At 43.6% G+C, this 26,536-nt stretch overlaps 1 protein-coding gene across 13 annotated transcripts in view; it reads right to left on the reverse strand.

Moving 5' to 3' along the window:
- The window catches only part of Tcf4 (transcription factor 4), a 346,529-nt gene that overhangs the window by 145,938 nt on the left and 174,055 nt on the right, over positions 1 to 26,536 (reverse strand). For 7 of the 13 annotated variants that reach the window (XM_057789126.1, XM_057789130.1, XM_057789127.1 and 4 more), the window contains one exon: positions 21,689 to 21,750. In XM_057789126.1, the coding sequence (XP_057645109.1) occupies positions 21,689 to 21,750 (62 nt within the window). Of the gene's footprint in view, positions 1 to 19,251; positions 19,493 to 20,269; positions 20,396 to 21,688; positions 21,751 to 21,855; positions 21,965 to 26,536 lie in introns of those variants that run through there. The other 6 variants (XM_057789134.1, XM_057789133.1, XM_057789132.1 and 3 more) reach the window with 4 other exon arrangements.

Consider the following 26,536-nt stretch of genomic DNA (forward strand, 5'->3'; position numbering starts at 1 on the left):
GCTTTCTGCCTGACCTTTATACAAATGTGGGACACGCAAGAGAGAACTGTGGCTTATCTAACATACGCAAAGGCCTCTGTCTTCACATACAACACACAGAAATCTCTACTATTGATTATCAAATTTTGAAAAGTGTTTTTTGCTCAGAAAAGGATTTAAGCCCGTAGTACACATGAGGTTTTGGGTTCAAACCTCAGCACCGAAACAAAGGTGTAAAAATGAAAATTTGTAATGGGGTGTAGTGGCACACATTTCAAATGCAGTATGCAAGAGACCAAAGCAGAGGATTAGATCTCACAGGCCAACCATACGCTGACAAATAATTACTTAAATTTCAAAATATTTTAACCAATATTTAATAATGATTTTTCATGCTGTGAGCATGTAATAGAGTCTTAGTCTGTGCACATTAAAGCGTCTACAGTTTTGTTTTCAAGAAAACGGTAAATTCAAAACTCACTCTGTAAAAGTGACAAGGCTGGGATCTGGAGAAAGGGCCCAGACATCACTCAACCTCTGCACCCATAGGTGGGCAGACAGTGTTGATGGTAAGCCGGCTAGCGCCAGGATCCACAGCCTCTGAGCTTACTGCTTGCCATTCTTCACAGACTCAGCCAGCAAAAAGAAAAGGACCTCATGTTACCACTATAGCATGAAGTGCAGTCCACAATAAACCCTAAGGGCCAAGTCTGCCTCCTGGGGAATTGAACAGCGCAAGGTGAGGAAGGTATGGAGCACTCAGGAGCCCGGAGCAAAGGGAGCCGACCTTGTGCTGGGCTCAAGTGTGCAGCTCGTAGACGGAAAGGAGGAAGCACTGAGCAGGTGCTTTATGCTCATCCTCTTTTCACTACTTTGAACCGCTCGCTCATTACACATGGAGTGCAATGGTAAAGATGCCAAAAACGAGCATCAGGCTACACGGGTTCTAACTGGGCACACGTAAACCCAGGGGACCCCTGACTTAACTAGCCCACCTCTGGCTATTCATGCAAGACATGAAGAGTTGGGCGAGATGATCTCTAAGTATTCACAAACTCTTAAAAAAAAAAAAAAAAAGGTAAACATCAAGCGACTCACTGACTACACCAAGTAATGACTGATTTCAGTTCAGAAAGTGGCAAAGACTTTAAACAAAAAGTTTAAAGTCTTTAAAAAGCCTTTAAACAAAGATATCTTGCATTTCTGACTCAGTGAAAAACAAGTAATTCTAAGACAACGATACAAGCCTGGCAGTGAAACTCACAGCCTAGGTTCTAGAACATTCCTCTCATACTTATCAGCACACCTCTTTCCCTCCTGTGAGCATTCTGGGAAGGCGAGCTGTATGAGCATTGTCTTCCTGATACAATACGGATCTTTCAACAAGATTGAAAGGGCCATGCATGGCTGTAGTGAGCCCCCACCCCCACCCCAGTCTGTGCTCTGCTGGCCTTTTCTCAGAACGACAGAGTGTCTTATTTACTCGCGTCAGAATTGTAGTTCATCAACCCAAGGGGCCACTGAAATGTAAGGTCCATCGTCTTTACCTATTTATCACCAAGACAAGGAAAGTTGCCAATTAAATTGGCACCTCATAAATTTCTGAGGTGCTGAAAGGCAAAAGCAACCCTTTAGAATCTACTGAACATGACCACATAGGGCTTCGGGACCTGGTTTTCCTATTACTCCAGACAAATCTATCTGCCAAGGGCAATGCTAGCTACTGAATCACATGCCCTGCTTAAGCCAATCGTCTCTCTCTGCTGTGACCATAGCCATTAAACACTGAGAAAAAGAAACATTATTTATACTATAAGAAATTAAGAAAAAATATCACAGATTAAATGCATAGCTCTCATTTTTTTTTTTGTATTTATGTTTCTTTTAAAGGTAGAATTTCTGTCACCTGTGTGGTATTCTGGGAGGATATTCTGTGAATCATGGTTAAAGGTTACCTTAGTCCTCATTATCTATGACACAGACACTCACAGTACTTGGAGCTAACAGGGATCCCATAAATCACTATACTGGTAAGCTTTGCTCCACTTAACACAAACTGGTGTCGCCTCAGAAGAGGGAACCTGAGATGAGAACCCCACTCTATCAGACTGGCCTGTGTGCATGTCTTAATTAATGACTGATGGGAGACTAAGGCCCAGCCCGCTCTGCCTGGTGCCACTCACCGGGGAGGAGGTCCTGGATTGTATAAGAATGGGCTAGACAAGCCACGGAGAGCAGGCCCATCTGCAGCATTACTTCCTGATTCCCGGCTCTCCTCCCGCATGGGTTCTCCTCCTGCTCCACACACAGTGATGGACAGTGATCCTCAAGTGTCAGCCAAATAAAACCCTTTTTTTTTTCCCAAGTCGTTTTGAGTCATGGTGGGTTTTTTTTTTTTTTTAGATTTATTTATTTATTATGTATTCAACATTCCGCCTCCATGTATGACTGAATGCCAGAAGAGGGCACCAGATCTCATTATGGATGGTAGTGAGTCACCATGTGGTTGCTGGGAATGGAACTCAAGACCTCTGGAAGAGCAGCCAGTGCTCTTAACCACTGAGCCATCTCTCCAGACCCTGGGTCATGGTGTTTATAATGGCAACGTACAACAAACTAGAAGAGTGACCCAGCTAAGCCTTTGAGGGTGCAGAAAGAGAGCCTTTATAAAGTGCTCCTTAAGTCAGGTCAATCACACCTGAACCCACCCTAGGAGCTGACTGGATCTAAACACTGTCCTCAAGTAGTGCACAGAAATCCAGATGCAACAACCCAGGAAACACATATTTCCTGTCTCATGGAGTTTCAAGTTTATCTTTCTCCACAACTAGCCCCAAACAAGATCCTATCTATGTAATTAGAGTACACGCTCCAAACAAGTCACTCAGAATTTCCCAGATCCTCTGTGTTTGCTCAAGTTCAATGACAAGGTTTGTTAAATTGTGAATAACTAATAAGGACTACGCAAAACAGAAATAGAACAAAATTAATGTACCTGATATTAAATGCAATAAAATATTTTCCTCCCGTTATACTTAAGATGGCACTCAATCATTTTCCAGTGAAGGAAATCTCTGCGACCTACAGGCACACGTGATTCGCCCCAAAGCAAGCTGCTCCTCTATGTTCAACAAATGCTAGTAGATGTTTGAAGGAATTCGCTTCATTCAAAGCTTCTCTGACAAAGCAGAAATTTCAGTAGTCAAATTCCTGAGCCGAGATTTGTACAGTGATTTTGCCTATTTCCCTATCATAAAATCCAGCCTGATGTTTGCTATCTCTGGTTTACAGGCCAGTGTCCTAAGGAGAAGGTTTATGTTACTCCAAGTTTGTAAGACATCCTGTGAAATCCACAGACTGAAAACTCAGTGAGGTACTAGAATCTTCTCCCCAAAGGAGTGTTGGGTCTGAGTGGGAAGAAAACAAAAATAAACAAATCACAAACAAACAAAACCAGCTCCCTTTCCAACCACACACATGCTAAGCATCATCAGCATTACCCACGCTGGATCTGTCATTAGACAAACATGGTGAGGGGAGCCCAGGACACAGATCCTGTGCAATGCCCATACAATACAGGGTTAACCCATTCCCTCACTTAGTTCATTTGCATCAACAAACACCCCTGACCAATCACTACTAAGAAACTGTACAATGAGCCTGACTCATCCTGATACAGGATGTCTGTCTTCCTCCACCAAAACAGACCTCTAGTCATCTTCAATGAGGTTCACTTTACCAGTGTACCCCAGTGCAAAATGGTCAGTGGGATAAATATCCTTCAGAGGCTGTCTGCCACTCTGTTCTGAGTCTGTGGGCTGGCAGGCAGGGCTCTCCTGTCAGAGCTTCGAGAGCTCTGCAGATGTCTGCTATGTTCAGACAAACCGAAAAGGAGAAAAGATGGCCTCTGACAAAGGACAGCTGTCAATCAGATGGTGTGCTCACACTTGGTAGTCCAATGAGCAGTGACAGAGGTGACAAGTGTTTGGCATATCAGCATGTGATGAAATCACATGCCTTCCCAGGGCTCACACCAACACGTGAGGTGACGGCATGTGTGGACTTCCAGTGCCCAGGCTCCTAGGCGGGCTACCTCCCTGCCCTCTCTCCTGGCCGCTCAGTCTCTGCCTGGTGCATTAGCGCTCTTAGAAAGGCCAAAGCCAATGGAATATTGCTAGAAACAAATCTCAGGCCTGAAGAAACAGAAGGGAAAAGCTGCCACCACAAAAGCAGCCACACAGGGACTATAAGTCATCTATTCAGAGCTGCTCCACATTGACACTGAGGGATGATTTATTAGCTACAGAAAGCTAGAGATGTTACTAGAAAATCAGATCCAAAGGCTGCCTCACTGCTGCCTCCCCGATACCCTCCATCTTGACATTCCCTATTCTTGCCACCAGGGGGCACTTTGGGGCTACTTCCTGGTTGAGTGGGCTGAAGATTGGCCTTTCCAGTTACAAACACTGCAAGGTGGGTGCTTTGGGATGGAGTGAGATCAGGAAACTGGACTGAGGGAAGAAGGCCAGTGAGCTGCACATAGAAAAGTGAAATCTCAAGATCTCATATTTGCTTTCTGCAGTAGTGAATTTTCACTTATACTCCCAAGATCACTGGAAATTTGACTTGGTAGGAGGGTACACACCTGCAACCCAGCACTGATGGGGTGGAGGGAGGAGGGTCACAAGTTCAAGGCCAGCCTGCATACTTTTACAATGATGACTGAATATCCTGTCTGCTCTCCCCAGTGGATTCTAAATAAGCCAAAGAAAGGAAGCAGAGGAAACAGGAAGAAAAACAGGGGAAGGGATAGCTGCAGACACAGTTGAATATGTGGCTGTCCACTTATAGTTCGGGAGCCTAAACAAAAGGATGTCTAAGGGCCAAAGCACGGAGGGCAAAGACAGTCTGACCAACGCTGCATGTTGCCTGGGCTTCAGAAAGGACACGTGGCCACTGCTACCCAGTATACCACTGTAAGACAAAGCCAGCCTTTCTTTGAGGAAAATTTAAGAAGCTAATTAGTCGCACAAGCACAGAGACAGGAGAGAGCCTGAGACTGGCTGCCAGCCCCCACATCAGCACCTACAACCACCAGTCAAACCAACCCCTTCTTTGCCTCCTCTCGGCTGCCAGGTACCTGGAGAGGCACGCTGGGTCCCCATCCAGGGAATTCCCATGGTAATGCGGTAAGGCTGAATGACCCTGTTACCAGGATACAGGCCCATCAGCTGAGCTGCTAAGGGCTTACACACTCCTGTTTGCTCCTAAGCCCTGCTCATCTACTCAAAGCCACCGATGGACCCTGAAAGATGCAAAACATCATAGTCTTTGTCACTCAGAGCATCTTAAAATCCTTGCTACCGATCCAGCTAACGCTAAATAAAAATGACACCTTTTGATCAAAACCTCACTACCTCCTACAGACTCTTTCCTAAGCATAAATAGCCAAGAAGCATAACTATCACAATATTTTGCTCAAATGTTATTTTATTTTGACCTAGTAATACTTGCATGCAATCCCACAACTATCTTTAACTCCAAAAGCTAGCATCCTCACACAGACATACACGCAGGCAAAATACCAGTGCACATAAAATAAAAATAATGTTTAAAAAATTACTAAGTGCACACACACACACACACACGCACACACACACACTTCCATTCTTACCAGGCTATTTCTAATACTGAGCAGTACATATTCTAGTTAGGAAAGCAATACTTAACAAAAAATTAAAGAATACAAGAAAATGTTACGAAACAAGGTTTCTGTACCTACAGAAAAGTTGAGGGGCTTGCTTCAGGCAGCTCTAGTTCTTCCTGAACAGCCTAGGGAACAACAGGTGCCTTGGGGTAGGAGGAGCTTCCAATCACTTCCATGACTTGGCCTTGTGTTCATCTGTTTGAAAGCTGGGAGGGCTGAACCCCATGCCATTTCAGAGCCACTATTTCTTGCGGATCTCTCAGGAGATGGTAATTTGAGGGGTACTCCACTTGAACACCAAGAGCGGGCACATCCTGGAAGCTAAGGAGGTACCAGCTTGCCAACTGGTATGTGCCTTCTCAGAATCTTAGTACCCAAATGCCACTGTAATGCTGCAGCAGAAAGGGCAAGGAGGCAATCACTTCCAGAAGGGAGGAAGTTGTCATTAAGGAAAGCCTGGGGTTAGAGAAGTCACCGGGCAGGAGGAAGGTCTGGCTAGTCCTTACGAGTCTAAGGCAAGTTTAGGGTTTCACTGAACCCTGTCGCTATTTTTATCTCCTCCCTCGAGCCATGTGTAGGACACAGGAAAGAGCTGGCTCTAGCTCGTGAGGGACAGTCTCTGAATTACATGGATTAAAAACAGTCTACTAAGCCTGCCTGGCCTGGCTTACATTTTGGTTCTGAGCTGAACAATGGAGGCCTTATCAGCCCCCTAGGATGCTGAAGACAGCCAGAGCTCTAGCCAGTTCCTCGGGGCCACTGAAAACCTATCTCACACATTTGCTTCGTGGTTATTATAAAGCTTTTACATATTTAGGGAGCCTTTCCGGAATGGCTAGAGGCTCAGGCATAGTAGTGATAGCTGCACACATGCGCTTTTTATCCACGTTCACAGTTCCTGGTCACTGGGGGTAAACAGTGTTATCAGCGATTATTATGGATTTAGTCAAGTATATTTTATTCCTGTCATTTATGAGCACTTGTGTTGGCTGGTATTTACAATGTCGGGATTCTGTCACTTTGGCAACCTTCTGAGACAACATTTTTCCAGTGTTACAGTGACATTTCAAAAACTCAGTATTTACAAGCAAACGACACCCTCTGGCTCTGTGACAGAGCAATTCAGTGGTAGCTGAACAAAGGAACACTCATCTAAGAATTTCTTCAGGCTGCATTTCCAGCTGCCACTGGTTATGACTCCTTAGCCTAGATGGCCCTCTGCTCTTAGACGACAGAGAGCCCGCCCATCTAGGAAGCACACATGATGCTATTGAAATTCTGTCTTATGTGGTCAATATTGGTGAGATGTCTTGTATATCGTCAAGCAAATCTAACTTGTCTGGGCTTTGTATTCTAGATTTGCTAAAAAGTGGGTTTCACCACTAGCTATAGCTATTTATGTCTCTTCTGACTAGTATTCTATGTTCAAGAACTTCATAACTGAAACCAAAAGGGGAAAAAAGAACCGAGGCTAGATTTGTCATCATCGTTAGCTTCTTCATGCCTCACTTCAAGATCACAAACATAAGAGAAGGAACCTGAAGAGGCAAATCATGGTCTCTGCAACTCACCCCTCCCTTCTCTGGTCTCCTCATCTCCTATCAACAAGGAAAATCACAAAGTGAAAAGCCTGAGAGACAAGATGCAGCTAGTACTGGGTTTCTACCTTCAGCCTCAAGAACGTTTCCACTTTCAAGAGGACTGTGGCGCCCTTCAGTGCTTCCAGAGATTCATCAGGAAGTCAAAACCATGGAGAGGTGGCAGCACTGGGACCATGTGCCCTGTTATTTCAATTTGTGCCTATGAGAAAGACTAGAAAGCTGTGCGCTCTTCCTGTTCTAGAGACCTGCATTGGCTATTTAGATGGCTAAGCCTCAGACACTTCTTAGGGATCCTCTGTCTCATCAATGGCAGAGAGAGGTCGCAGAGTGGCAGTACGATACATGTGTTCAAGGATGCTGCTGGCAAAAGGAGAGCTGGAACCTCTAAAGGAAGACATCTTTGGCCCCAGCTACAGTGGTGGCAAACACCTTTAATCCCAGCACTCAGGAGGCAGAGGCAGAGGCAGGTGGACCTCTGCGAGTTTGAGGCCAGCCTGGTTTATATAGTGAGTTCTAGGACAGCCAGGGCTACACAGTGGAACCCTTTCTCAAAAAACTAAACCAAAATGAAAGAAAACAAAGTAGAGCAGGAGGAGAATTGGGGAAAGAAAGATATCTTTGAAAAGTTTTCCCAAATTTATCTAAGAAGTAATAGAGTAGACAGCTAATCTAGGGTACTGACAGTTCCATCTCTGATTATTATTAATGGTGAAAGGCTCTCTGAGTCTTGGTTCTTGTATCAATAATGAAATCACAGGCAGTTCTTATCTTAAAGGGTTAATGATGTAACTAACCAAAGTATTTCAATATGGAGCATGCACGTGCATGCAGTCAGTACCGCTGTTGGCTCAGGCATTCATTCGCTCTTCCATGCACTCAGTCAGGCACTGCGACAGAGGTGGCTGGCCTCTGGCTGATAGGAAACCAGACACAGAAGCATGGCGTCTCATTCTAGCATGGCTCTAGAGCCCGAGAAAACAATGGCTGGGTGGAAATCTGAACTAAGGATTTGAGTGTATCTGATTGAAGGGATAAGAGGAGAACATCAGGAGGTGAGATGAAAGTCATCTTAGAGGATGAAGGGCCTTGGGAAAGAGAGGGAGATCGCACAGCGCACGGAGCAGCATGGATGCCGCAGAACTAGACAGTGAGTGGTGCTTACGGACTAGGCCAGTAGGCGGGAAAGTATCTGGGTGACCAAAACCCTGTCACAGCCACTAGACCTAGGACTCTGAGGCCACAGAGGAAAGCTGAGCAAAGCCAGTAGCCACTGGAAAGCTCAGAGAAATGGCATGCTGAATGGAGGGGAGGCCAGCTACAAGGAGGCAGCAGCGGGGTGGGGGTGCAAAGGAGCATCAGAGGCCCTGGAAGCAGAAATGACCTGATCTGTAAACTGAGGACTTCTGCATACGAGGGGGAATAACTGGTCACGGATGGGGGTGGGGTGGAGGTAGAAGGTGACTAAGCCAGTGGATACAGGTGGATCAGTTCCAAGGGGAAACACAATGGAATTGAAATTTAATACCCTCAGTGGATGATCTACTTTTCTGGTGATATGCATGCATTTTACGTTCACCTTCTAAAGAGGTTCAAATCAAGCACAGACATGATGTAAGCTCTAAACATAAGAGTACTGCAGTAAGTGACTGGATGATGGGTTCGGCCTTAGACACACAAACACTCAAGCCTTAAATATTCAGAAGGAAGTATCCAAAACTGGAAGTTTACTCAAGCATATTGCTGTCAAATGTTCCAGAAAGTTCTGATTGAAAGCTAAGATTCTATATGTGGTTTTCTTATCAAAGTATACCTGTGATCATCTATATTAAAAGTAAAACCGTGTACATCCAATGACAAAGCAAAATATCGGACTGCAACTCCAGAGGAGCCTCCCAGCCTTGGCATCTACGTGCTTCTGAGAAGCAGTGGAGTTTTAGAGAGTAGTTAGAACACAAAGCAAATAAGCTTTGTGATGACGTCAGAGTCTAGAGTTCAAGAATCAGAATGTGTGTGCTATCTGCTGAAGTATAACACAAGGTCTCGAGAAATAAATAACAGAATAATCACTCCTCCACATAAAGAACCCCCTTCCCAATGGCTATACTGACTCCATTGTCAAAGCGCTTCCAAATGTCTTGTCCTTAAAACAAACTCAGACGAGACTCGCTTGGCATCTGCTGGAGAGGCCTGAAGGCACAAGTCTACATCAGTGACTTCTCGGCTGAAACGATTAAATGGCAGAAATACCAAAAGACTCCTTGAGAGACGATCTCACAAGGGTGGCAGCTTTTGACATTCTACTTTGCCACAGGTGAAGGTCTATAGCAAATCTTTTACCACCAGTGAGGTCATGCCCTAACACTTACTCTGCCTGCACACGACAGTTTCCGTTACAGAGCTTACCAGAGCAGACTTCACAGCTCAAAGAAATGGTATTAGACATTTTTATAGGAGGACATCACAGCCATGCATAGAACACAGTGCATAGGACTTCAAAAAATGCTCTGGCCTGAGTTAAGACACGCTGCCCACAGAGCCTATCAGTTGTGTTTGAAAAGCTGGTTTAAAATTAATAATGCGGGGCTGGAGAGATGGCTCAGTGGTTAAGAGCACTGACTGCTCTTTCAGAGAACCCAGGTTCAATTCCCAGCACCTATATGGCAGCTCACAACTGTCTGAAGTTACAGTTGCAGAGGATCTGACACCTTCATACCAATGCACATAAAATAAAGTTAAATAAACCATAAAAATATTTAAAAATGAATAAATAAAAAAATAAAATTAATAATGCATCTTCACTGAAGAAGGAAGGAAGGGAAGGAGGGAGGGAGGAAGGAAGGAAGGAAAACTTTTTCAAGACACTGAAGTACAAGATCTTAAATTCTAACTCTAGGAAGTTTTGGCATCAACTAGAGCAATGGTTCTAGCTTTAATTGCTATAAAATCCTGCATCCCTGAAGAGAACGAAGATTGCACCCAAATCTCACAGGATCAGGTCATCCCACCGGAACCAAATGAAGAATCTTTTTTACCAGTCTTCCTACTGGAAAAGAAAATCATTTAAATGTGCAGCTATGTAAATTCGTGGCTGGTTATCGATATTTGATTTTCTACCTTCTGTCCTATTGCTCTTGGAAAGCATCTACGTTCTCATTGTGGTGAAGAAGCTCCTACCTAAGTCTGTGCTCTCTGGGGAGAGAGAGCGCCTCTCGTTTCAACAGTCCATTCGCTTAGCGTCCTTACCAGCAGCACAGAAACGTTTCTGTTACGAAACTGCTCTGCAGAACGCTCCCACTGTTCTTTTAGAGTATACATTTTTCCTGTGTGGTTGGAATCTTGTCTTTGGATGCCATTTTCTGTGCTAGTCTGAGGCAAATTTATAAACTTTTCTTATTGATTACCTCACTATAATATTGGAAAGATCTGCTGACGTGAAGACCTGGACAGACACTCCACATACTCAGAGATGAGTAGGCAAAAGTAAGGCATGTGGGTTTTTATCAATAAATATTTCTTTTTGTTCTGCTCTTTAGTGCAATATATCAAAATAACTCATCCAAATTTATTCTAAAGTTTTCTAGATTTCTCTGAGACAGTTAAAAAAAAAACCCCAACCAAACAAATAAACAAAAATCTTATACAAAGGAAGCAAGGCATGGCCTCTACCCTCTAATAACAACCATACTGATTGCCAATCACACTGCTGCATATAATCTGGGTTTTTTTTGTTGTTGTTCATTTTCTGAAATTGTTATATCCGGATACAGTGTGTCTTTGTCATATGCAGCCCTCAGCCCTCCGCTCTCACACCGCTACCCCAACACCGTCTCCTTTTTTTTAGATTTATTTTTTTACCCACCGAGTCCAATTAGTACTGTCCCTGCATTGGTGTGGTGGTCATTCAGTGGGCCATGAAGAACCAAGCAGCCAAAAAAAAAGTGTCACTAAGTGTTCCTCCTTTGTACAAAAATTAAATTGTAGACATTCGTTATCATTTTACACACACACACATACACACACACACAATGTTAATGCAAGACATTTAATACACATGCGTAGGCTTGGTATGGCCAACCAACACATCTGAGTGCCAGATAACATCCTGCCTCTTCTGTGATGATCTCACAGATCGCAAAAATGTAGTTCAATAGGAATCTCCTGCATATGCTTGGTTGACCACCTAACTCATTTGATCATCAGATTATGTCCTGCTATGTTGTGAAGACCTCACAGATCTCTAAGCTGCTTATAGACCAGTGGTTTTCAACCAGTGGCTTGCTGCCCCTTTATTGACCAAATGACCTTTTCACAGGGGTCACCTAAGACCCTAATTGTATCTGTGTTACAATTCATAACAGTAGCAAAATTACAGTTATGAAGTAACAATGAAAACAACTTTATGGTGGGGGGAGTCATGACAACATGAAGAACTGTACTAAAGGTCGCAGCAGGGTTGGAGAGTTGGTTCAGTGGTTAAGAGCACTGACTGCTCTTCCATGGGACCCAACACATACATACATGCAGGCAAAACACATAAATGCACATAATGCACATAAAGGCACAAATGCACATAAAAAGGGTGATCACAGCATAGGAAGGTTGGGTGAGAATTACTGCTGCAAGCAGTCTCAAGGATCCCTAAGATGAATGATGAGTGGGATCCTGGCTGATAACTCACATGCCCACTTAAAGAGGGACACGACAGCCTTTCCTTGTGCCTTTGTTTATCCTGGGAAATCTCAATATTTTCTTCATATTCCTTACTTCTGATTCTTGTTTTTTAAGTTGAGACGAGTGGGAAAGTTAAACAAAATTGAGAAGATATCAAGTATCTTATCATCAAAACCCGAGAAATACCAGCTCCCCAGCTAAAGAAAAATAACATACTTGGTGATTTGTAATATAAGTAGAAAATGAACTCCCTGGGTCTCTGGGGGTCTGCAATATGATCTTTACAAAAGGTAGCTTGCCAATTTAATTGAGGTAGGAGTTATTTAATTTTTTACAGGTATAGTTTTCAATAAAACTACATATGCCTATAATACTGCTATGGCAGATGTGTCTCGATTATTAGAGGTGGACTCGAGGGAATATATACAATGGATCTTCCAGTCTGTAAGCAGCTGCTGGGGGTGTGTGATAGGGATGGGCATCATGCCACACACAACGTGTTCTTTAAGTGAAGCAATGTCTGCTTCTTTCACTGCAGGTGTATTACAGAGATGAAATTTAATAACTCACTGTATATAATACCAATAAAACTGAAAAGATTCAGTGGCCTGCTGTTCGTTATGGTGGTACAAATAAGCCTGGATTATTTTGCATGCAAGCACAGTCAAACCTCAACATACGAGACCCCCGCATATAGCACTCTGGGGATGGTCACTGCTGGGAAACATCCACGCCGTCACTCCTCAGTTATGCTGTCACATTGACTCTCTGTTGTCCCACATAAGCATGGCTTTATGGTGGGCTGGAAATAAGAGGATATATTACACAAAAATAAGTCACAAAAATCCTCTCACTAAAAGAGGTCTTCTGAATTGAGGTGGGCAGTAGAAATGAGGGGATTGGGAGGATGGTCACTAGATACCATGACTGATCCCATTCAAGGAGATCTGATGAAACGCCATTTTCAAAACTCAATCCCCTCAAAATGTGACTTCTCCCTTTATTAAATACAAAGACAGTCTGACACGATCAGTGCCATGCTCTGACAAAAGCACTATTTGCATAACAGCAAGGTGGGAGCAAACCCAGCTGAGCGGCCTTTCCACTGGGCTGCTGCTGTACTATAATCTACTTGCAACAGATAATCCTTCGATGAGTGAGCCCACAGAACCAAATCCACACACACGTGAAAAATGAACAAAAACTGCCCAAATGAAGAAGCGTGTCAAGTCTAGGCAGGTAACTGCAATGAGTCCCAGCAGCAAACTCGGTAACTTTCTAAAGGATTTTTTTTGGGTGAGGGAGTTAATTTGCATCTTCTGGTATTATGGACACTGTAGTCTTGAGGTTCACTTTAAGGAGTTTAAGTAAACATTTCCTTAATTATGGAATGATGTTGCACCCGAGTTTAGACATGAGAACATCACTTTTGAAGGTTATCCTGATTCTGAATCGTATTTATAAAAAACAAAAAACAAAAAACAAAAACACCAAAAAATACTGAGCGATTTTCCTTTCTCTATACATAATAGAAATACAAAAGGAACAATTAGAGTCTGAATTTTTAATAATTATCAAAAGCTCCCAATACTCTTAATAAGAGAAATGAAATTAATCCTAAATTTTCATGAATTTATAATCTGGATACTAAATGTCTAACTTTGGTAGTCATATATCATCTCAAAACACATTTGATGGCTTTGTATATACTCTTCCTGAACTGTGCAAGACAACCCTTATTCTTAACCCATGTCCTGTTATTGAATATACTGCACAAATAGGTTAAACGGCATTGTCAGGAAATGACTGGGTCACATTCTAAAGACCATTAAAGCTATTGTTTAGGGATTTTACCTTACACTGTTCTGGTGTTTGGGGGACAATAACCTGATTTGTTATGAATCCAAATGCGTCATGGCAAACCTTATTCTGCCAGCACCATGTGACAAGCAAGGCCAACAGAGGATCTGTATGTTTTAAAGGAAGTGTCTGTGCCATTGCTAAAATGTGAATTGGCATATTCCACCCAGCCTTCTCACAGGAAATCCTCGTTGATTTTGAGGAAACTGCACACGCTAAGACTGAGGATGTTACTAAATAGATTATTCACACAATATGTTTTTCTCAGTGCAGGGCAGTTGGGATGGCAGGACACGGCCTAGTCCTCACTGCCAATCTGAACAGATCTGAGTGAAGACATTCTGTCATGAACACAGCGATGGTCCATACTTCTTCAGGACCATGAAACCCACAGAGCATATTTTTCCTAGATAAGACCTAATGCAGACCTCGGAACTTAGAACCCCAGGCACGGTCTGGGGTAGCAGGGAAAAGGGGTTCTGCCGCTGAAACCAGACGTGCCAGAGTTAGAAACGCATCTGACGCTTTACTCAGAGTGACGTGGAATCTACCTGCTCCATGTATTTGGGTTCTATTTCTTAGAACCATTAAATGGGAGTAATTAACAGTCACTCTAGAGGTTTATAATGGCACCTAACATTAGTTCCCAGCCTTCTTTGTGTCTGGCTCAAACTGCCTTTCAGAATCGTACACATTTTGGTTTAATTTGTCAACCACATCTGGATGGATCGGAGAGGGGATTATTTACAGTATCTTGCTGATTCCTCTCAGAGCAGAGTCTAGGGTAGGGCAGCAACCCACGAGAGCGAGCGGGTCATCGGCTAGCAGCCAGCTCTGAGTGGTTTAGCAGCAATAACCCAGTACAGAAAAACATGACGAGACTTTGGAGAAATGGCAGGGCTTATTGCAAGGCTGATCTAACAGCTAACAAAACAACAGATTTATTAAAAAAGCCCAAATTTTAACTAGAGAATACTAGTGTTCCCCTTGCAAAGATATATGTCACTGGCTACTTCTACCTCCTGCAATCAGGACTCTGCTGATCAGCTTCTTAAGCCCTGACTACATCTCTTATCACTAGACTATAGGAAATTGGGAAAATGCTTCACTGTAGCTCGTAGCCCACAGGCAAGGGGCATACTAAAATCAGGGACTGCTGACATTACACCATTATCCTCATGGGACACCAAAAGTTGTGGCAAAAAAAAAAAGGGAGGGGGATGAAAGAAAGCTCTTCCCTAGGGAGGGCTGTCAGCTGCACATGCGAACGTTAGGTTGTTATTATTGTTGTTGACGACAAGTCATCAGTTTGAGTGCTGGGGTGGCAGTTCAATGGGTAAAGGGCTACACAAGCATGAGAACCCGAGTTTAGATCCCTCACCCCATCCCCACACACAGAACAGTGTGTGGCAGGGCGCACCGGTAACCCTAGGGATGCGGGATGTACAAACAGGCAGATCCTAGTAGCTCGCCGGCCAGCTAGCCTAACAGAAACAGCGGGGACCCTGTCTCCAAGACATAGAGGGAGATAGAGAAAGGTACCAGAGTCGACCTCTGGCCTCCACACAGGTAGCCGCACGTGAGAGCACTGGCACAGACACACAATGCAAACACGCACATCAAAGGCCAATTAATTAATTAAAGTAAGTCCACTGGCAATCCAGCAATTCGCATAGGTTTTATCAGCACACACTGAAACTCCCCAGCGAACGGCTTGGGAGAAAGGTATAATTATCTACTCCAAAGGGCCACCGTTCGGAAGGCAGCAGAGCTTTACAACAGAGTCTAGGGAGTGTCGGGTCATCCAGATCTCCAATGAACATTGCCATTAGTCCAGTGTCCTGGTGGGATGACGAGGGCACACTCTATGTCTTCCCTGAGATCATCTACCCAGAAACGCCCAGCCTGAATCTCAGAAAACACTTAGACCTGCTTCTCAGAGTAGAGACAAGCACGCGGTGAACAGATTAAGCAACGTCACATGTCTAGAAAAGGGGACACTGTAAAGGCAATCACACTGGTCTCTTTGAGACGACCACTAGACAAGCAAACAAAAAGAGTGATTGCTATAATCTGAAAGAGATGATAAAGTGGTACAAAAACCAAATGCCATACATCAATGCAATAGGGAACATTTTCATGGAAACAACTGAAGCAACGAATGTGAACCAGGAAGAAGAAATTATTGATAATTTCGTCAGTGGGTATAACAGTATTTTAGATAAGACATGCATGCGCCCTATTTTTAAGAGCTGTATCTTGAAAAATCTAGGGTAGAAATCTTAGCTCTGTCACTTAAAAATAATGTTTAAGAAGATATACGTTTATAGGTACTATATGTACAAAATTATAACAAATATTAGCCTCTCTATGTGAAAGATGCATGTCAGTTCATCCTACTATTTTTTCAAATTTTCTGGGTTCTTAAAAATGTTCCCTAGGTGAGATGCAAAATAAAAGCAAGACATGTCCATAGGTCCTATCTACTCAGGATGCTGTGGAGATCAACTGAGCCTGGGAGTTTGCCACAAACTTGACTAGCCAAGCACAGATACAAGGATGGATGATAGATGGACAGACAGTAATGACAGATAGGTAGATGGTAGATACATACATACATACATACATACATGCACACATATATGCATGATGCATACATGGAAGACTATGAAAGCGAACACAACTCCTTGGTCTCTTTTAACATACAAACAGGAAAAAGTTGGTAGGGATAAAGGGATTCCCTTTCTCTCTCTCCTCAGCTCCCAACACATCCCTAGAAGATCAATAATCCATTTTGATCGGTATGATGAAAGAAAAGATTCGTTGTCTGCTTTGGTGAGTGTTGGGTGTCTTTTCGAAGCGGGTTATACCTTTTAGAATTCCCCAAAAGGATAGGCACCAGCCTGCCAAGCACTGCTCCATGACAGTCACGACAGCACACTTAGACCAAACTCAGAGGCTGAGATGTCCAAGGCCACCCCTGCTGCAAACACCCTGCCCCACGGTTCACTCAGACAGAGCCACGGGATCAGATCAGCACACTGAGCTTTGGTTCCCATAGCACCCCCACCAGAAACACAGAACATTTATGATCACCTTCCTGAAAGCTACACATGTAGAAAAATATCAGAAAACAAACAAACAAACAGTCAACAAGTCAGTGAAGGCCAGATAGACCATCAGCTCAGAGACCCGTGCAGTGTCTCTCCGAAGACAGAAGCTGTGAGAGCATTTCAGGTTAGAAGGAAAGGCTTCCCATGAATGTCATTTTCTAACTACCACAGGCAAAGAAAAAGATGCCACAACTTCGTTCGCAACATCACTATCCAAACTCCATTCCCTCTGATGTTTGCCAGCAGCAATGCCGAGAGAACAAAAGGAAGGTCTTCCTGTTTTGAACCTGTCAGGCACACCATACCCAATGCAGGCTAAAGCAGGCTCGGCCTTGGCTCTCAAGGAGTTTCTGGGGTCCAGCTAGCCAATGTCTGATGAAAATAATAATGGGAAACGATCAGAAATGCCACAAGGGAAAAGCAGAGGGCTGGGGTGGTGTCGGACATAGGAGCTTGGCTCGGTAACAGCACAGAGGATCGAGGATGAACCAAGTACAAGCATTCAAACACCAAATGCCATTAGAAAGCAAAGTGGGCTTCGGCTCCACGGAGTCTAAGTAGTCATTCTCATGGCAAACTAAAAGAGATCTGTGTCTTTTTAACTTAGGTCTATTTTTTTTCCTATTTTTACTTTGGGGGGAATTTTTTTTAAAGCTTAAAAAAGAACCAAAGCTTTAGAATTACATTAGCTGTAATATTTTTTACACCCCCATTCTTAAATCTATAATTTAATTCATCTCCGAGTCAATGACATGTCTAGTTTTAGGGAACTACAGCTACACAAAGAAATGACTTCTTTCCTAGATGGCTTTAAAGCTTCGGAAAGTTAACAACAGTCTGCCGGCTTAATTAAAAACAGTTCTAAGTCATTCTATCAGCTCTAATATCTACACATCCGACATCATCCGTGCAGTTCTACGTCAGCAGCTGCTACATGGGACTCAAAGACTTGGCTAGAGAGAGCGAGGTAGGGACTTGGCTTGTCAGTGCAGCCCAATAGAGATTTCAACATATCGCTCATCTTCGGTGTCTTTGAAATGGAGGTCAAATGTAATATAGATCCATGCCTTGAATAATCTAATTAAGGCAAGCAGTCAAAAAGCTTTATCAAGGTCAGTAGGAATGACAGATTTTGAAAACGTATCAGTACAAGGGGACATAACTTGGCAGAGCGCTCTCTGAAAGGGTCAGTCACCTGGGGAGCAAGAAAGGCAGTTCAGACCAGCTCCTGAAACACGCACAGGATTGGACGTAGCGCTCAGCTTCCCTGCTATCAACTCCCCCCCATACACACACACACACACACACACACACACACACACGTAATAACCATTGTCAAACTTCTATTCAGGGTGAAAACATACACACTCAAGATCATCAATTCTGCTGCCCTCATCTCACATAAAAAACTAGTAAGATTTGACAAAATTTTAAAGTCTGCAAATTGATCCTGTTCAGCTCAGGAAAAAAAGACCTCAAAAGCAAGTCACACCCCCCCCCCCCCCCGTCCCCGCTTCTTTCTGTTATTGCAGTGTGATCCACTAGGAATTCTATGCTGGCTCTTACAGAATTAAGGTTGGGCTAACTTGCGAAAAAGTTGATTTTTCACTCATTTGTGTTGCTGTCAAACTTTCCATTATAAATTTTATTTTCTCTGCCAGTAAAAGTAATATGAAGTTGTGAGTTGGCAAGAAAAAATTTAAAACTGGGGTGTGATTTCCGTACACCAATTTGATGTAAATTAGCTTCTCTGTATTTTGTGAGAGAGTGTATTTCTCATAACTTCACGTGGAAGTATATTGATGCACTTATTTATATTGCTCATTTTTAATGAATCCAAATTAACCGATAATAAAGAACCTGATGGCTTTCTATTTTCCTGCTAAAATATTCACTTTTAGAAAACCACGTCTATATCCATTAACATTAAATCCTTAAGAGAAACACATCCATTGCTTATATGCACACGCACGCGTGCACGCACACACACATGCATTTACACACAGTGAATGCTGATATAGCACAGTTACGTCCTTTTGTAACCCGATACAGCTCACGATAATAAGTAAATGCTCCAGGACAGTGGTTCACTACCTGTTGCTACCAGCACCGTTAGTGCAGAATGAGCAAGAAGCCACTGGAACTGGAATAAGCATGCTCCCAGGAACACTGCTCAGGGTTCACAGGCTGCATTGTTATCATAAGAAAAGGCAGCTTTGCAGCTCCTGGGGCCACCCCCTCTAAAGGCTTTCTGTCCAGCATTTCACTAACTAGCAAACAGGAGAAAACAAAAGCTCCCCTCCCCGAGAGAGACACTCACCTTGTTACACAGTGGGGAATCATTTCATCTGTGCTCTGCTATTTAGACTCCAAGCCCCAGAAACAGGGAATCTGCCTTTCTTTGGGGGGTTTGTTTTAGCTCAAGTAGTAGACAAGGGTTCAAAGAACAATGCGGCTCAAGAGGAACCGACTCACTGAGAGACAAACTGGTCTGCTCTCGTCTCAAATTCCACAGAAAACCCGAAATCCAGACTGTGGACACATTCTCGTCTCCAGGCCCTGTTTCCCCACGCTGGGAATTCTCCACACGTCCCTTTTGCTAACCTTAAGCCTCCCACTGTTTAGAGGTGGACACTGCTGAGACCAAGCTGAGCACACAGCCAGTTCTTACACATGAAGCAGAACTAAAAGTGGAGGCAGTCCACACTCCCAGCTAGACTCTGAAGGTCTCTCAAGAAAAGCAAGAGCAGCAACATCCCCAACATACAAAAGAATTTTCCTGGCTAGGAACGAGTTGAGGTCCCAAAATGTCAGCCCTCACACACTCCAGGCAATCACCATCAGCTACCCCCATGTCCCTCTCCACTTCTCACCTTATGTTTGCAAAAAAAAAAAAAAAAAAAATTAAGTTCAGTTTCACCCGAGGGAAGTATTCCCAAAAAACGGAGGGAGAAGGGACTTCGCACTGCACACACACACTGACTCCCACGGTCTGGATGACGCTTTCCCAAGTTCAGGGGCCTCGGGCTTACTCAGCAGAGGAAATCTATGTCTGTGCGGAGTCATGCCAATTCTTATTAGTAAGAAAGGATGCAGGGACTAGGAAGCCTATCCTCTCAACGACCAGCGAAAAATAGAGACCTGTGCCATGACCATCTGCAAAAAGGAAGGATGTTGTGAACTTTCTTCTCCCCAAAACACTGGCGACCTCTGCCTTGACCCTCAGAAACCAGACCCACAGGAACCGGCTTTTCTGCAGAAATTGTGAGCTCTTCACCAGAGTCCCGGCTCTGCGAGGCTGCTGGCCCAGGCTATCTGCCCCAAACATGTGTACTCACATTCCAAAGATGTTTCCGCTGCACGGGAATGCTGTAAATTTCTTTCCTGCAGGATTCTTTCCACCCAAACTGCCATGGGCTACGCTCCTGCAAGGTTCTCAACCAAGCGCTGAGCAGCTCATCGCTGGGAGAATCTTTTAGATGCCGAGTCTGACTGAATTGGCAACTGGGCCAGAGGAGTCAAGTTTTAAAATGCAAATGTATACAGCAGGGAGGGGAGAAAAAACCCTCCAGAACCAATCCCCCAGAACTCTACCTTCCTGATAGACGAGTGTGGCCGGAAAGGATAGCTTCTTCAGTGCCCAGCTACATTAAGGAAGCACATGTGGGCTTACATTTCTTAGGAATAAATAAACAGGTTGTTTAAAAAAAAATCCCAAGTGTATCTTTTTTTCTTTATCATTGAAGAAACTAGGAGAGTGTGAGGCTCAGAAGCCAAAGGAGCCCTTTTCTGCCCAGAAACAAACGAGTGCCTGCTTTTTCTCTCGGTGAAGAACAGAATGGTACAAGACTCTGGGTATTAGAGGGCATTATTAAATTTCAGTGAGAGCTTTGGAAAACAGTTTTGTTCTTTAAAACTACAGATTAAAATATGTATTTTCATCATGATTGGTAATAAGACTAAAATTCAAAAAGAAAAAAAACTATGAAATGGGATTGTCAAGAGAAAAGTTCCCACTTTTGCCTATAGATAGTATTCTCAGAAATGGGCTCTCTAGAGAGTTGAAAGTACACCAATGCAGAGGGCACAAATACACATATGGGTGCGTGAACATGTGCACATGCACACGCACACACACACACACACCTTTGCGTTACCCTAGCATTTTATTATTTAACTAATGTACTCTTCTTTTCCTGACTCATGCATGCTTCCCTTGTGACGGCTTAGCTGTTAGCCTGCTGGCCTTGACTTCTGGCCAAAAACAATGCAGAAACAAAAAGGGACAGCAAATCATATTTTCACAGACATTTTTATCTCTCAATCCTACCCTGTTTTCACACAACATCATATAATCCCTAGGAAAACTAGAATTTCGAGCAACACCACCCGAACCCTGGATCTGACACACTGAACATTTCTTGGGCGAGAAACTGTTAAGTTCTTAATTGCAAATAAACTCTTTCGATGGACCCACTTTCATGGACATCGCTGGTTTGCAAACAAGACCTGGGGTAGCGGCTGATGAAAAGCAAGCCAGCGGATGGAGTTTTGAGTCTGCTGAGCTCTAAAAATAAGATGTTTGTTAGTTCTAAGCCCAGAGTTGCTCCGTTCTGTAAAGACAGTCATCGGGAGGCTCTCCACCCTCCGGGCACCTTAGCATCACCATTGAAAACACAATCAACAATCGGAGCTGCACAGCAATGTCATTGCCCAGGTTAGTTCTCAACTCTTCCCCAACCAAGAGGGGCACTTACCTGGTGGCAACCCTGCACGTTTTCTCTCCCATAAGATGAGTATGAGCCCCTTTCTGTTTTACCTGCCAAGAGAAACAATAAAACAGTAAAAATCGGGCTTCTTCCTTTAAAGAAAACCTCCCCTGCAGGTAACAGACATCCACTCCCCGTCCCCGATGTTTACATACGTGAAGGAGGCACTACTGGCAATGTATGCAAGCAAGAGAGGGAATAGCACTTTCTCACTCCAGCGACAAGAAACTGGAAAAAAATATCCTTCATTCCTATTCTTAGCCAAACTGCTCCACACTTCCAAAAACTGTCATTCCAGTGGCCTCCACTTTCTCTAACAAACAAACTGTCATTCCTTATTTTCACTTTCTTTCTCCCTCACAAAATTTGAACAATTTCATTTTTATTTACACAGCAGGCAAATGATCTATGTAATGACCCTAGTCTGGTAATTCCCATTGATTATATTGACACTTAATGGGGAGGCCAAAGCTAATCAATCACGGGCTCTCCAGATGGTGAATCTAGCAAAGAAACTGTTCAAAATTCCAAGCCCCCCATCTCTCTCTCCTCCCTTTTAAAAACTCTTTCGCAGGAGTGATCCCATCATGATCAACACAATGATGGAGAGAACACTTGAGAAAGGGGGCTTGGAAAATCACCTATTCTGAATCCAAGTTCAGACTCTACCAGGAGACACAGCGGGTCCTAGGATCAGGCTTTTGAATGTCTTGTCCCAAATCCATACTCCACAAGTATCTCCACATGTATCTACCTGCTCAGGACAGGTAGAGCATCTCTACTGTCACTGAACTACACATGCAGAAGAACTCAAGGATGCATACTTTCTCTGTGTAGACTTTAATAGAAATCGCATTACAAGAGGTATTATTGAATTCAGTTGGTGATGTTCAAAGGGTTGCTCTAGAAAACCAACCATACTAAATGACAAGGAGCTAGTGGGGCAAGCCAGTGTCCAGGACCTCACTCCACCCAAGACGGAAGGGCACATCTCTCAAGAAAAGCGTTTTGAGGTGCACTGTGCTCTACAGACAGCAGTACGCTCTTCTCCTGTCCCAAAGGGAAATTCAAAGCTTCTATTTTGAGGTGCTGAACCAACATCCTGTAAAGTTTACAACCCCCAGATTTTCCCTTCTCCACTCAACATGAATGCTGACAGGAACAGTAGCCATTTTCTCTTTGGGTTCAATGTCAATGTTATCAGAATAAGACTCCCTGACAGCACACACAGAATGTGTCTTTGGGAACCTTATCTCTGGTGTAAAGTGTGTCCTGTGTCTGTGTCAATATATTAAAACATCCAATGGAGGATTATTTTCAAAGAGAACAAAAATTCGGAATCTTAAGCCCATGCCCCACCCCTGTATTAGCTTTTCTCCTGATTTTAACAAAACTCACACTTAGGAAAACTACTTCTTCCATAGTGTCCAGCGTGAACTAGAAAATCAATGACCATGTCAGCCTTAACTCCAGGGAAATGAGACCCCATTACACAGAGTGTCGGTCCTGTGACATGGAGTGGAGGGCGGATCAATTTACCTGTGCCCACTGTACATGTGGTCACACAGATATCGTACGTCACAGAAGCTACCCTAACCTCTAACTACTCCTCGTCACTAACACTATCAGTAAGGGTGTGACCTTCATGAGCAATATCAAAAGACACATGCCCTCCCCTAAGCTCTTACACACAAGAAACCTTGAAATATATCATGATATATTTGATTTGGACACCAGTCCTGGTTAACCACTTCATGGGAAGACAGACAGGAAGGCAGAAAGAAAAGTTGAAAATAAGTGCTTTGACCTTGTAGGAATACGAAAATCTAATGTCCTCATTTGGCAATTCCCAAATATTGGATTCTAAGATATGGGTATAAGATAAAGTGCCTATTTTGGTTCCACTGTTTTTTTTTTTTTTACAGGATACTACCACCTGCTACAATTTCCAGAACTCATCTCTACCATACATAACTGGAGAGAATGATTTTCCTACCAGCATTTGTCTTGCTACAGATACACAAGCCGGGCCAATTCTTCTATTGGGATAATGAAATAGAAAGGGCAGACACAGAACAGGAGAGTACGAGAGAAATCAGGTATGGAAAAGGAAGACAGAAAGGACAGAAAAGAAGAGCAGTGGGTTAGGAAGGGAGGGGAGGAGGCCAAACACAGGAGGAGGAAAATAGGAATTCATGCACTAGAGAGTCCCCAAAGTACTCTTGGCTCCATGGGCCCAGCATTCTTTACTATCATATCAGATACAGACTGCTTAATCTTAATTTCGCTTGTTAAAAAATATTTATCCAGATACAAAAATAAACCCACTGCAAATTACAAGTTGTCAGGGTTAAAAATCTACTCCTGTTTGTGTGGGGGAGGATGAGAGAACAGCACAGACATGAATCATTCTCCCGTAATTTGAGTGTTTCCATGACATCAATGGGCACCCGTCCAGGACTCTGTCGAAGTCTGCGAGGTACCAAAGAGGCAGCGCAGCCAGCGGGAGGCTCGGAGGTGGACTAATTTTTTTTTCCCAAGGATTATGCTCCTTGGGAAGGTCTCATCTGTACGATCCACTTTCACTATCAAATGGATCGCCACGGAGATCATGGGCAAACACATTTCATCCTAATAGTGAGAGCCTTTAACTTTATTGCAGTTTTTTGTTCCCCAATTCAGCTATAAATCTGCCCTCAGAGCCCAAAACCCTGGTTGGGAGGGAAGTAATCAGGGACTGTGGACAAAGCCCAGAACCTCGCAAGCATCAGATTTTCTTAGTGCCATCGTTTTTCAAATGATAAAAAGCAGCCATTTTAAAATGGCACCTCAGTTTCCAGAAAGGAAAAAAAAATCATGCATTTCGTGTAAATTGCCCACTAAAAACTAGGCATGGTTTTGATATGAATTTTCTAGTTTAAATTCACTGGAATGTTTGTTTAAAGATAATGGAACTTTGAAGCTCACTGATAAGGTGTCTGAGTAGGACCCTTAAGGAACTATGCATGCTCAGAAACACAAAGGCCCCTAAATATCTGTGTTTCCTCTATGTCAGGCATGAATTTTGTCACTTATATAAACCGGCTGGCACACAGAGCATGTTTCCTCCCCTCTCCATCCTTTACCACCCACCCTCTGCCCCACAACCGCAATGGGCACTCTGAAGGAGCTCAAGATTCCATTTCTCCAATATTTAAAAGAGACAGCGGCGATGGCGATGCGCAAGCCCCGCAAGCCCACTGCGGAGTTCTCGAGACAACCCTCCAGTACTAGAATGCGACAGCCGCTGCGGATATTTTTTTGGCACAAAGACAATGGTGGCAGTGCCAAGCCCCATGGCAAAAACTACTCAAAAGAGGCATAAGGGTAGCATTAATCGCTCAAGTCTTTTACTGCATGGAGTACTGTTGTCCATATTTTAAAAGCTAAAAGTACCCGTTCGTAACATTTGTTGTAGGCCCATGAATTGGGGGAGGGAGAGGGCCTGTGACATATAGATGAGAAACCAATCTTGTCGGGCATTCGATTCCTTTTTAAACCGAAAAGGACCAAATGTTAAATTTTGCTGCTGGTAACAATCTCGGTGCAGAAAGCAAACGGTCTGACCTGATGGAGGAGGTCGAGATGGCTGTGTGATAGCGACTGAGAGGAGCCTCTGTGCTAAGTCCACATGCTAAACAACTTCTCTTCTCCAGCAAGGCTACACGTACACAAGGAACATGAAACGCTGTGTCACAATGTGGTTTTTTTTTTCTTTCCCCAATTAAATACGAAGAATGCTGTAAATGAGCAGACACAGCGCCCGTCAATCAATCCTGGAGACAAAGGAGATCAACACACAGCCTCTTGTCTAGGACAGGTCAGTGTCTATAGTGAGCAAGTAAGTGATCTAGGAAGTCAACAAGGGTGTTCTTCAAATCCAGCCCATCCTAGGTTGAAATCTATACTTAAATGTGATTGTTAAAAATGGCACCACATGGCAGTCAAGAAAGGATTTGCTTCCTTTTTCTGTTGTTTTTGCAAACCTAATCCCAGCAGAAAATACCAACCATTTGCGGTTTTTAAGGCCAATATTTTTACTGACCCTGACTATAATCTCTTATCATGTTGTCCCAAGAAGCAGAAGGAAAATTTGTTGTTGTTATTGTTGTTGCAATTTGGGGGCAGTGCAGTCAGCAAATATCTCAAGAACCCAGATTCCATCTTTCGATAATCTATTATTTGTCATTAGACATCTGATTTTCCTTTCAACGTATCATGGTATCCTGCTGCAAGGAAATGGAATGGCAATGAAAATACCGCATGGAGGAAAATTGGGCTCAGAAACCATTCCACTCACAAAGGTAGTTAGCATCACCTTTGGTGGATTAGCGCACCTGGGCTCACACAATAGCTTAAAGCCACATGGAAAGATGCAGAGACAGACAAGAGCATTTTTTTTGGGGGGGGGGGTGATGTCTGGAGATCAGCTCAGGCATAGAGAACATGCCCTGGTGGTTGGTCAGCAAGAGAGTTGGGTCATATTGGGGTGTATGGCCCCTGCTTTGTAAAGGGCCCCTCTAACACTTCAATTCAGGTGGAAGATGTTTTTTCTTACCCACCACTGAAACAGGAACACCTGCATGGTGGGACTCCGCCTCCTCTTCAAAGCCTCGATGAAAAATTATCTGATCCCATAGGACAATACCAGCCAGGCCATTTTCCTGCTAATCCTCGTTCTGGGAACTGAAGAATGAGCCTTTTGTTCCTCTGCATCAGACTAGGGAACGCATCATACACATGCTTGACTTAGAATAAATTTCTGTTCCTGTCCCAACACCAACTATCTGTGCTTAC

This window comes from Chionomys nivalis, chromosome 14, assembly GCF_950005125.1.
Source record: "Chionomys nivalis chromosome 14, mChiNiv1.1, whole genome shotgun sequence".
Lineage (NCBI taxonomy): Eukaryota > Metazoa > Chordata > Mammalia > Rodentia > Cricetidae > Chionomys > Chionomys nivalis.